The sequence below is a fragment of the Callithrix jacchus genome, chromosome X, assembly GCF_049354715.1.
Source record: "Callithrix jacchus isolate 240 chromosome X, calJac240_pri, whole genome shotgun sequence".
Taxonomy (NCBI): Eukaryota; Metazoa; Chordata; class Mammalia; order Primates; family Cebidae; genus Callithrix; species Callithrix jacchus.
Genome location: NC_133524.1, coordinates 67,901,795 through 67,915,189, shown reverse-complemented (window position 1 = coordinate 67,915,189; position 13,395 = coordinate 67,901,795). Strand labels below are relative to the sequence as shown.

Genomic DNA, 13,395 nt, shown 5'->3' with positions numbered 1-13,395 from the left:
AAGTAAATGTAGTAATAGAGAACATCGTCTAGCAATGTTTTCATGTAGAAGTTAGAACCTGATTTAAGAAATAGATTAGACTAACTTGTAAAAAAAATTAAGTGCCAAATTCAATGAGAGGACTCAAGAGAATTGAATTATAGGTTCAGCTATTTCAATAACTTTTGGTTTACCATAGGCAATGGCAACTTATTTAACTTCTAGAAGCTTTATTTTCCTCATCTGTAAAATTTTAAAAGCTGGACTGCATAATTTTTAAAAGTCCCTTCTGTTCCAAAATTCCTGTGGTTATAGATGAGCAGTATCTACCTAGGTACTGACAACTCATGTGCTAAATTTTTTTAAAAGCAGTCTTTCCTCTTAAATAGATTATACATTCCTTTGTATGTCTTCACTCTTATTTGTACTGTATATTTTTTTTACTGGACCATTCCTAGATTATTTGATATGGAGTCACCGAATTAAATAGTGAAGAAATCAACTTTAGCTCAGCTGAGATTCATATAAGTAAAATTTACTGTAAGAAGTTACTTTATATAAACTAGACTTCTAAGATTTATCACTGAAAAATCAGCTACTTTTCCTGACCACAGTCTTTATTATCTATGTTAGACCCCTCCTGATAAGACCAGTCTTACAGTATGTTCTACCCTTCTTACTGTAAACTTCCTTAGTTGAGTTTGCCAATACTTCCTCATTCATTCCTTTGTTAAAGCAAAATGAGCTGTTTTCTTCTGGTTAGTTTTTACCTCACTTTGTTTTCTAAGTTTCATATTTCATTTTTTAGCTAAGTTTTAGGTTCACAGAAAAGCTAACAGGGAGGTACAGAGATTCCCATATATCCCCTCTCCCCACCACATGCATAGCCTCTTCCATCCCCCACCAGAGTGGCACAATTATTACAATTGATGAAGCTAAATTGACATACATAATCACCTGATGTCCATAATTTATATTAGGATTCAATCTTGATGTTGTACAATCTATGGGTTTGGACAAAGGTATAATGAGATGTATATATCATTACAATATCAATATCATATGGAGTATTTTTACTGCCTTAAAATTTCTCTGTGCTCCACCTATTCATCCCTTCCTACTGTTTCCATAGTTTTGTCTTTTTCAGAATGTCATGTAGTTGGAATCATACAATATATAGCCTTTTCACATCGGCTTCTTTCACTTAGTAATATGCATTTAAGGTTTCTCTGTGTATTTTTGTGTCTTGATAGCACTGAATGATATTGTATTGTATGAATATATCACATTTTATTTATTCTTTCACCTATTGAAGGGCATCTTGATTTCTTTCAAGTTTTGGCAGTTGTGAATGAAGTTTCTGTAAATATTCATTTGCAGGTTTTTGTGTGACTATAAGTTTTTAGCTTCTTTGGCAAGTATTAATAACCAAGCAGGATGATTGCTAGGTCATATGGTAAGACTATGTATGTTTGGTTTCTGAGAAACTGGTAGACTGTCTTCCAAATTCCTGTGCTCTTTTGCATTCCTTCCTGCCAGCAACGAATAAGAGTCCTGTTGCTGTGTTTCTTCACCAGCATTTGGTGTTGTCAGTGTTTGTGATTTTGGCCATTCTGATAGGTATCCAGTGGTATCTCATTGTTTTATTTTGGATTTTTCTGATGACATATGATTTGGAGCATCTTTTTACATGTGTATTTGTCATCCTGTATCTTCTTTGGTAAGGTTTCTGTTAAGGTCTTTGGCCCATTCTTTTCTCCTAAGGGTGTTAGGACCCTTGTGCCAGGAACCTCAGACTAAATACACTTTTCTAATTATACCACAGTGTAAAGATCCCTGGTGTTTGACCACAGATCCCAAATATAACAAAAGGATCACAATGGTTAAAAGATACTGGCGGATTACTAAAGTCCCATTCAGCCATTAGTAATTTGTCCAGTTCATCATTACATCATGAAATTGTCTCCCAGGGTAAGGCCAGTGAGGTTTCCAGGCTTCTGTTTGGTCAGATTCCAAAAGCAGGAGTGGTCTCCACAATACATGGCTTCAGCTTTTCAGTATCTGGTATAATTGAGCTAAGAGACAATATCATCTTTTGCTCTGAAACTCTTGAGGTACTGATGTAATATTGGATTTCCCTTACTACATAACTCATTTGTTCATTCCTTATTCTCATCTACTATTCCTCCTTTTTTCTATTTATAACCAAACTTTTCCACATTTGAAAGAACATTAGGTGCTGGTCCAGATTACAGAAAATACTACTCTAGCAAATGCCTCCCCCTCAGTCCACTCCCATTTATATAAGGTAGGGTTGTATAGATACAGAACTAGTGCACCGTCTTGACCATTAAGCAATGCAGCTGCATTTACTCTTAACCCAACTTTTGCTAGATAGGGTAAAGACACATCCTGCCCACATGAGGCCCTTAGGAATTCTGACATAAAGATTTTAAAATATAGTTAGGTTTCTTGCTTAGGAATCAGCTCTGTTTCCAACACTTGTAGTTGCAGCCATGGTCTTGCTTATGTTTCATCAGGTAGGAAAAATAAAGTTGAGCTGATATGAGAAAGAAAGAAAGAAAAAAGAAATATTATCATCATACCAGTGTCATACCCCCTTGGGAAGAATTGCAGTCATACTAGCATCCTTCCCCAACTCCTCTTCCTCAGACTCACCAGAAAAACAGAGGAGTATATCTAGTGGGGACACTTCCTTAGCCCCACCCCCCATATTGAGTACGAGCTTGTGAAGGCATGTAAGCCAGTCCTTCGTCCCTATGTCTGCCCCCATTTTAGACAACCAATTTTTCAATTGCCTGTTCCTCTTCCCTTTCTAACTATTATTCTAAGGAGGATATGTCTCTTTCCATTGTTGGACATTATGGGTTGTAAAGTGTTTCTCGGTCTGAAAAACTGTGACTCAGCAGCCTAAATTGGTGCAGTATATTCTGTTCCAGTTCTTTTATTACATTCTGAGCATTTTCATCAACCACTGTGTAAGCAAAGGCCAATCCAGAGTTATTGTCTATTGCTGATGAAACTCATACCCTGGGGCTACCAGCATCAGTCTGACTTGCCAGCTGTGTTCAGGGCCTTCCACCTGAGGAATCTGCCACATAGCCATCTTAAGTCTTTGTCTCTTTTGTTGGCAAACAGAACAGTTATTGGCATTTTGTGCTTCAGAGGGTACAAGAGGAATATGTCTAGGTTCAACCTATCTCTGTATTGCTGAGTTTTTAAATGCCCACTAATTTCACGGACCCAGGGGACCACCTAGGGAGCACACAGGGATATTTCCTTGTTGATTGTAATCGCCTTCCAAATCAGGAAGGGTATTCTTTTGATGGATATCAACATGTCCTACATTAATCCACCCCTCAAATTTCCCTAGTGATTTTCCGTCGAGCCATACATCATACAGACATCCTGTTAATGGGCCAGTTTTCCATTTCCCTTCTTTAAGACTATATGGCCATGTCATTGGCCACTGCCAGTGAGTCAGTCAAAACTCAAACACAGGGGCTTTTACCACTGTTCAGTTATTCGTTCACTGCTGGGAAAACAGCATGTAGTTCAGGCTGCTAAGGTGATTCGTTTTTACCTTCTTTGATCAGATGGTCGCCTTCCAAATAGAATATTGTTTTTTCACCTTGGAGCTGCCATCCATAAATTAAGCAGCTCCTTGTCAGTCAGTTGAGAACTGTTTGTAGGGCACTATCCCAGTAACAGTAGAATCCAGCAACTCCTCATGCAGCTCCAGAATCAGTCCTAGGGAAAATGAGACTCTCTGCTCATGTGTACCTCCTCTTTGCATTCATAGGTAGCATGATCATGTATAAGCCAGTTTCATTTTATTATGGAGCTTTTCTGGGCATTGTTCTCCCTGTTACAGTGTTTTCCCAATATCACCCAAGGCAACATGGGTATTTCAGGTTTCAGGATTTTCCTCCTCCATCCCTCCCATCTTTCCAAGTCTCCAATGTCTATTTTATCACTTTCCATGTTCATGTATACATATTATTTAGCTCCCACTTATACTTGAGAAGATGTGGCATTTGTCTTTCTGCTTCTGAGTCATTTCACTTAAGATAATGGCCTCCAGTTCCAACCATGTTTCTGCAAAAGACATGATTTCATTCCTTTTATGGCTGAGTAGTATTTCATGATACACACACACACACACACACACACATACACTGATTACCTTCACTTATTCTTCTTTTGATGCTTTTCCTATCTTTATGTAGATCTGAGTTTCTGACCTATATTATTTTCCTTCTCTCTAAATAACTTCTTTTTAACATTTCTTACGGAGAAATCTACTGGCAACAAATTCCTTCAACTTTCTTTGTCTGAGAGGTTTTATTTCTTTTAATTTAATTTTTATGTTTAGGGGTATACAGATGTGTATATTTATGGGCTACATGTGATATTTTGGTACAGGCATACAATGTGTAATAATCATATCAGGGTACATGGGTTATCCATCACTTCAAGCATTTATTATACCCTTTTAGTTATTTTAAAATATACAATTAAATTTCTTTTTACTATAGTCACCTTGTTGTGCTAGCAAATACTAGGTCTTATACATTCTTCCTATTTCTTTGTACCCATTAACCATTCTCACTTCCTTCTACCCCCCACAACTCTTCCCAGTGTCCGGTAACCATCATTCTACTCTTTGTCTCCATAAGTTGATTGTTTTAATTTTTGGTTCCCATAAATAAGGAAGAACATGTGAAATTTGTCTTTCTGTTTCTGGCTTATTTCATTTAACATAATGACCTCGAGTTCCATACAAGTTGTTGAAAATGGCGGGATCTCAATTCTTGTATATGGCCAAATAGTCCTCCATTGTGTATATGTAGCACATTTTCTTTATCCATTCATCTGTTGATGGACACTTGGGTTGCTTCTGAATTTTGGCTGTTGTGAATAGTGTTGCAACAAACATGGGAGTGCACATATCTCTTTGATATACTGGCTTTCTTCTCCTTCTTTCCTTCTGTCTTGTCTTCCTTTTAGTGAAGGTGATTTTCTCTGGTGGTATGATTTAACTTCTTTATTTTATTTTTTGTGGATCTGTTTTATATTTTTTGATTTGAGGTTATGAGGCTTACAAATAATATAACCCATTATTTTAATCTGATGACTTAACACTGCTTGCATAAAACAATTAACTACTAACAAATTAAAAACTAATAAAAATTCTACAGTTTAACTTCTTCCCCTCACTTTTTAACTTTTTGTTGTTTCTATTTATATCTTATACTGTCTATGTTTTGAAAAATTGTTATATTTATTTTTGGTTGGTTATTCTTTTAGTCTTTCTATTTAAGGATAGTTTATACAGTATACTTACAGTGCTAAATGCTGTGGGGTGTTTTCTGTGTATCTAGTATTACTAGAGAGTTTTGTACCTTTAGATGATTTCTTGCTCATTAACATCCCTTCATTTCTGATTAAAGTACTTCCTTTAACATTTCTTTTAGGACGTCTGGTGTTGATGAAATCCCTCAACTTTTGTTTGTCTGGGAAAGCCTTTATTTCTCCTTCATGTTTGAAGGATATTTTTGCCAGATACACTATCCTAGGATAAAAGTTTTTTCCTTCAACACTTTAAATAAGTCATGTCATTGTCTCCTAGACTGTAAGGTTTCCACTGAAAAGTTTGCTTCCAGGCATATTGGAACTCCGTTGTATGTTGTTTCTTTTCTCTTGCTTTTAGGATTATTTCTTTCTCCTGAACCTTTGAGAGTTTGATACTTAAATGTCTTCAGGTAGTCTTCTTTGGGTTAAATCTGCTTGGTGTTCTATAACCTTCTTGTACTTGGATATTGATATCTTTCTCTAGGTTTGGGAAGTTCTGTTATTATCCCTTGAAGAAACTTTCTACCCATGTCTCTTTCTGTACCTCTTCTTCAAAGACAGTAACTCTTACATTTGCTCTTTTTTTTTATTATTATTTATTTATTTATTTTGAGATGGGGTCTCACTCTGTCACCAGGCTGGAGGGTAGTAGATGATCTTGGCTCACCTCCCAGGTTCCAGTGATTCACTGGCCTCAGCCTCCTGAGTAGCTGGGACTACAGGTGTGTACCACCACACCCAGCTAATTTTTGTATTTTTAGTAGGGATGGGGTTTCACCATGTTGGCCAGGATGGTCTCGATCTCTTGACCTTGTGATCCGCCCGCCTCAACCTCCCAAAGTGCTGGAATTACAGGCATGAGCCACCGTACCTAGCCCACATTTACTCTTTTAAAACTGTTTTCTAGATCTTGTAGCCATGCTTCATTTTTAAAATCTTTTTTTTCCCCTCACTGTGTATTTTCAAATAGTGTGTCTTCAAGCTCACTGTTTCTTCTGCCAGATCAGTTCTGGTATTTAGAAACTGTGATATGTTCTTCAATTGCATTTTTCAACTCCAGAATTTCCGCTTGATTCTTATTTCAATTTCTTAGTTAAATTTATATGATAGAGTTCTGAATTTCTTCTCTGTGTTATTTTGAATTTGAATTTCCTCAAGACAGCTATTTTGAATTCTCTATCTGGATGGTCACATATCTCCATTTCTCCAGAACTGGTCCCTGGTGTCTTATTTAGTTCATTTGGTGACATCATGTTTTCCTGGATGGTTTTGATGCTTGTTGATGTTCATCAGTATCTGGACATTGAATAGTTAGTATTATTGTAGTCTTTGCATTCTGAGCTTGTTTGTACCTGTCCTTCTTGGGAGGGCTTTCGTGGTATTCAGAAGTACTTGGGTGCTGTGATCTAAGCTGTATCTTCGTTAGTGGACACCACAAGCCCAGTAATGCTGTGGTTCTTGTAGACTCATAGAGGTACGACCTTGATGATCTTGAGAAAGATCCAGAAGAATTCTCCAGATTACCAAGCAGAAACTGTTTCTCCCCATCTCCTCCCTGTCTCCTCCCCGTCTCCTCCCTTTTCTCATCCTTCTCCCTTTTCCTCCCCTCCCTCATCCTTCTCCCCTCTTCTCCGCTTTCCTCCCCTCCCTCATCCTTCTCCCCTCTCCTCCGCTTTCCTCCCCTCCCTCATCCTTCTCCCCTCTCCTCCGCTTTCCTCCCCTCCCTCATCCTTCTCCCCTCTCCCCTCTCTCCCTCTCCCCCTGCCCGCCTCCCACTCTCCCACTCCTGAGCTATCTGGGATTAGGGGTATGGTGATACAAGCACCCATGGCCTTTACCACTAGGACTGCACTGGGTCAGACTTGAAGCCAACACAGCCCTGGTTTGCACCCAAGGCCCACTGTAACCACTACCTGACTACCACCTGTGTTGTTGGCTCAAGGCCTTAGGGCTCTGCAATCAACAAGTGGTGAAACCAGCTAGGCCTGTGTCCTCTTAAGGGCAGCAAGTTCCTCTAGGCCCTAGGTGAGTCCAGAGAAGCTGTACAGAAGCCAGAGACTGGAGTCAAAAACCTTAGAAGTCTACCTCAGGTATTCTATTCTACTGTGGCTGAGCTGGCCATCAAACCGTAAGACGCAGTCCTTCCTGCTCTTCCCTCCACCTTCCACAGGCCCATGTGGAATACTGCCAGGCTACCGCTGATGTTCACTTAAAGCCCAAGGGCTCTTCAGTCACCTTGTAATAAATGTTGCCAGGCCTTATTTCACCCTTCAGGGTACTGGGCTCCCCTCTGGCCCAGGGCATTGGGGCCCCTAAGATCCCACTTGATGTTCTACCCCACTGTGGCTAAGCTGATACCTAAGGCATAAGACAAAGTTTTCTTTATTTTTCCCTCTGCTTTTCCCAAGCTGTGGTCTCTCACCATAGCCGCCATAGCTGGGAATGTGGTGAGTCTCACCTGAAGTCAGCACATCTCAGTCTCACCCAAGGCCCACAGTATACTCCTTGGGGTCACTGCTGATTATTCATGGCCCAAGGACTCTTCAGTCAACAGGCGATAGATCTTTCCAGGACTGGGTCTTTTCCTTCAAGGCAGTGGGCCCCCTTCTCTCCCAGGGTGTGCATCAAACTGTCATCTAGGAGCTAGAGGAATGGGGGTCTCATGCCTCTCAGTGCCCTATCCTACCGTGGATGACCTGATATCCAAGATGCAAGGCAAAGTCCTCCTTACTCTTCCCTCTCTTTTTCTCAAACAGAAGGAAGGGGCCTCCTTTGGAGCCAAAGCTATGCTACCCAGAGTTGGGGAGGGGTGGAACAAGCACCCCCTTAGCTACCCCAATTGGTGTCTCAGTACATTGTACCCCCAAGTCCATTGATTTTGAGCCCAGCTCAGCATCAGGACTTGCATTGCTTGTGGCCTAGACTGCCTTTCAAGTTTAGAGTCCCATAGCACTTTAGTCCATGGTGGTTAGGCTTATTGGAACTCAGATTCCAACCACTGGAATGAGAGATTCCCCATTTGCTACAGCTGGTCCAAATGCTCCCTCTGTTAGCAGGAGTTGGCTGTGTTTTTTTTTTTTTTTAATTTTTTATTGGATTTTAGGTTTTGGGGTACATGAGCAGAGCATGCAAGACAGTTGCGTAGGAACACACATGGCAGTGTGCTTTTCTTTCCTTCTCCCCTTCACCCACATTTGGCATTTCTCCCCAGGCTATCCCTCCCCACCTCCCCCTCCCACTGGCCCTCCCCTTTTCCCCCCAATAGACCCCAGTGTTTAGTACTCCCCTTTCTGTGCCCATGTGTTCTCATTTTTCATCACCCGCCTATGAGTGAGAATATGCGGTGTTTCATTTTCTGTTCTTGTGTCAGTTTGCTGAGGATGACGTTCTCCAGATTCATCCATGTCCCTACAAACGACACAAATTCATCATTTCTGATTGCTGCATAATATTCCATGGTGTATATGTGCCACATTTTTCCAATCCAGTCTATTATCAATGGGCATTTTGGTTGATTCCAGGTCTTTGCTATTGTAAACAGTGCTGCAATGAACATTCATGTACATGTGTCTTTATAGTAGAACGATTTATAGTCTTTTGGATATATACCCAGTAATGGGATTGCTGGGTCAGTTGGCTGTGTTTAGCCTAGTTTTCCTTCATGCTGTGACAGGGCGGCACTGAGTTCAATGCAAAGTCTGATAATCTCTGCACTCTGTCTCTCTCTCAAGTGCACAGATTTCTCTGCACCATGCAGCTGCTGGGGGACAGGGAAGAGGTGGCATTGGTGATTAAAGGCTGTCTTTCCTATTCTCTTCAGTTCCTCTTTCAACAATATGAAGTTAAAACCAGATATTGTGAGTGCTCACCTGATTTTTGGTTCTTATGAGAGTCCTTTTTTGTGTGTAGATAGTGCTTAAATTTGGTGTTCCTATGGTGGGGGAGAATGATGGGTGGGCCTTCTGTTCCATCATCTTGTTCCACTCCTGTGTCTGAGAGTCTTTCTTTTCCTTCACTTTTGAAGTATGATTTCATAAGATACAGAATTCTGGGTTAGTAGAGTTTTCTCTCAACATTTAAATAATTTGCTTCAGTCTCTTCCTGTTTGTGTGGTTTCTGAGCAGAAGTGGAATGTAATTCTTATCTTTGTTCCTCTTTAAGGTATTTTTTTCCTCAGGCTTTTTTCAGAATTTTCTCTAGTTTGAAAATAAAATGCCTAGATGTCAGTTTTTTTGTCATTTGTTCTGTTTGATGTTCTGAGCTTCCTGAAACTGTGACTTGATATAGATGACATTAATTTGGGGAAAATTCTTAGTCATATTATTTCAAGTATTTCTTCTGTTCATTATCTATTCTTCTCCTTCTGGTATTCCCATTACACATATGTTATACCTTTTGTAGTTGTCTCATAGTCCTTGGATATTCTGTTCTTTTTTTTAGTGTTTGTTCACTTTGCTTTTCAGTTTGGGAGGTTTCTGTTTATATAACCTCAAGCTCAGATTTTTTTCCCCCTCAGCTTTGTTCAATCTACTAATAAGCTCATCAAAGGTTTTCTCATTTCTGTTACACTGTCTTTGATCACAAGCATTCCTTTTTGGTTCTTAGGATTTCTATCTGTCTGATTACTTTGCTGATCTGCTCTTGCCTGCTGTCTACTTTATCCACTAGAGCCCTTTCAATAATTATCCTAATCATGATCAATTATCATAGTTATCTGAAATTCCCAGTCTGATGATTCCAACATTCCTGCTATGTCAAGTTCTAATGCTTGCTCTGCCTCTTCAAATTGTATTTTCTGCCTTTTAGTGTGCCTTCTAATTTTTTCTTGAAAGCTGGACATGTGCCAGGTAAAAGGAACTACTATAAATAGGCCTTTAGTAATGAGGTGGTGAATTGTGGGGAGAGGGGAAGCATTATTTTATTTTATTGTTTATTTATTTATTTATTTAAGAGATGGTATTTCACTCTGTCACCCACACTGGAGTGCAGTGGCATGATCATGGCTCACTACAGCCTTGACCTCCCCAGGCCCAAGTGATCCACACACCTCAGCCTCCAGAGTAGCTGGAACTGCAGGCGTGTGTAACCATTCCTGGCTAATTTTTTAATTTTCTGTAGAAATGGGGTATCACTATGTTTCCCAGACTAGTCTCAAACTCCTGGATTCAAGCAATCTTGCCATCTTGACCACCAGAATGCTAGGATTACAGGTATGAGCCACTGCACCTGGCTGAGAAGCATTCTTTAGTCCTATAGTTGTTAGGTCTTGGTCTTTTAGCGGATGTGAACTTGACAAGTGCTTCTCAGGTGTTTTTCTCCACCATTAGATGGGACAGGATGGCTAGAGTAGACTGAATGTGAGTATTTCCCTTCTCCCAGATCAGTTTGGCTCTGGTATACCCCAGAAGGTCAGGCTGTGGTTAAGCAATTTCTCTTGGGGGCAAGACTTGTTAAGAACAGAGTACTCTGGCATGTTTTAAAGTATTTTGTTTTCTCTGCCCCCTGCAAGATGCATAAAGAGATTTTGCTTCAATATTCACTGAATATCTAACCAAGTTCCTGGAGGCAAAACTCACAAAATTGTGGAGGCCCCTCTATCACTGGGTTCTCCTGAGTCTTTTAACTCAGACTTGTCCACACTGAGCCTCCAGTGATTTTTCAGTTATGCTTCAAGTTTTCCTACTCTGGCATTGGTTCCCATGGTGGTTTCCACTTTTGAATCTCTGCTCTAGTAAGCTGTGACTCCCTATCTTTGCCTGTCTCTCTAATCTTTGTGGCAGCAGTTTTCCCTTTTTCCTCACCTCTCTTATAGGTCTAAGACGAGTTAATGACTTTTCAGTGTGTTCAGCTTTTTACTTGTTAGGACAGAGTGGCAACTTCCAAGCTCCTTACATGCACAACTAGAAGCCAGAAGTTTTTTGTTAAATTAAAGAAGTTTGACAGAGGGGTCAAGAGACCTGGGTCTACCCTTTTTTCTTCATCTTTAAAATGATGTGTCTATACAAGATAAGTAGTTTTCTAAACTGCATTCCTAAGAACCCTGAAAATTTCGTGGCATTGCCTCAAGGACTTCCAGGAATGTGAAGCTCCAAGCCTCCACCCACTCCTTGTTCAACCATAGCAGCTCAACTTTTATCTTTAATCTTTTCATGTATATTAGACTTCTATACAATTTTATTTGAAATAGGGTTCTAGTTCCCCCTCTTCAGAAAAAGCTTATAAATCACAGAGATCACCACCTGCTCTCAAGTATTATGACCCTACAATATAAAATCTTGTCAGTTGTTGAAATCTTTTGCTAAGAGTATATGAAGAAGTAGAAGAGAAAAAAAAATATGAGGGCACTGGGAATGAGTAACTGTACCCTACAGTGAGGAAGAAGATTGTTGAAATGATAGATTGAAGTCCTGAGTAAAAAGCTTCACAATTTTGCATTTTCTTAGCTCAATTCTCAGGTACAAATAGTGTCCCTTTTTAGTTAGGTTTTATAGTAAAGATTTGGAACAGTTGGAAAATATTCTTTTCTTTATTTTTAGAATGAAAGAAATGGATCGACTTTTGACTTGCCTGAATAGAGGTAAATAGCTCCATGGTTATATTCAGTCCTTCATCTTGCCTCCATTCTCTATTGAATTCTCCAAGTACACTGAGCACACGGACTTTAACCTTATGTTTGAGTTAAGCTTCATGCTTCTTATTAATGTTTGCTACAGGAGTCTATTTTGGTTTCTTCATTCACAAGCAGAGAAAAAAAAGTGTGTCATCATTAGCATTCATCTCCAAATGTGATTTCAGCTCTGTTTTAATTCCTATTTGTTTTAAGGACATCTCCTTCCCTCCCTCCCTCCCGTCCTCCCGTCCTCCCATTCTTTTTTCCTTCCTTTTGTCCTTCCCCTTCCCTCCCTCCTTTCCTTCTCTCCCTTCCTCCTTTCTCACCCTCTTTGTCCCTCCACCTTTCTTTTCTAGTAGCCACTTGATCCTAATCTAAGAAGTGAACAGGTGAAAAAGGATCAAGACAAATAAAAATACCCTGAACCCTGCTGGTTTTCCATACCCTCTGAATCAAATTCAGATTGTATAGTCTCTTATTTTGAAGCTCTCCACCCAAGTCTGTACCATCTGCCTTATCTACTAATAATTTTTCCCTGTCCACTTTATTCAAGCTAATCTCCTAGCTATATAACATTTCTTTTTCCAACTACATGCCTTCTTACATGGCATCCCTTTTAACAGATCTCCCATTTTTACTGTCCATGTACCTCTTTCCTTATGTCCAAACACACCAAAAAAGTTCATATCTTAGAAATTCTATCCTGCTTATTCCAGTATCTCAATTTTATACCTCAAATGCCTGTCAACAGGGTATTAAACATAGCAAAGTAGTTTAGAAACCAAACCACTTCTTTTCAAAAGAGAAAAACTTTGTTGGATGGCATTCTTATTTCTCAGAAGGACATCGGGTATGTAATAAATGCTTTCTGATAATGATAACATGTTCTGGTTCTGTCCTGAGCTTGCTGGTTCAGTAAATATTATGTCAGTGTATTGATACTCTTCCAATTCTCAGTCCTCTAGTTCAGTCTTTTAAACAATTGTTTCTGTTCTTTATTTCCTCACATGTAAATCATATCTTTCCACCTCAGGTGGTGAATGATTGCACTGATTAAAATTATAAATCTCTCCAAAGACATGTTTGTTCCCAGAGTTTGAATTAACAACTTCTTGGAACTCAGTAATGCTTTTTGTCATTTTAATTACTTTTGGTGTGCACCCACACACATACACACAAAAAAGAACTTTCTAAATTCAAACTCCTGTAAGACTGTTCTTAAAGCAGGATTAAAGAACTTTGCTAGAGTATAAGATAAAACTCTCAGTATCAAATTTTCCTGTTTGATGCAGCCTTTGTGAAACTTTCTCAGCCTAATGGTGAAGAAGCCTTCAGTTTGGAGTCAAGAGCTAATGAAGCTCAGTGGTTTCGAAAAATGGGTAAGAGGAAATTCTTTGGCTATGGGAAACATTGTGGGGGGGTGGAATCAG

The 13,395-nt window shown here is 39.5% G+C and overlaps 1 protein-coding gene across 2 annotated transcripts in view; it reads left to right on the top strand.

Moving 5' to 3' along the window:
- TEX11 (testis expressed 11) overlaps window positions 1-13,395 on the top strand; it is a 359,673-nt gene that overhangs the window by 272,428 nt on the left and 73,850 nt on the right. For both annotated transcript variants that reach the window (XM_035288474.3, XM_078362393.1), the window contains exons 21-22: window positions 11,892-11,932; window positions 13,258-13,344. In XM_035288474.3, coding sequence (XP_035144365.3) covers window positions 11,892-11,932; window positions 13,258-13,344 — 128 coding nt within the window. The remainder of the gene's footprint in view (window positions 1-11,891; window positions 11,933-13,257; window positions 13,345-13,395) is intronic.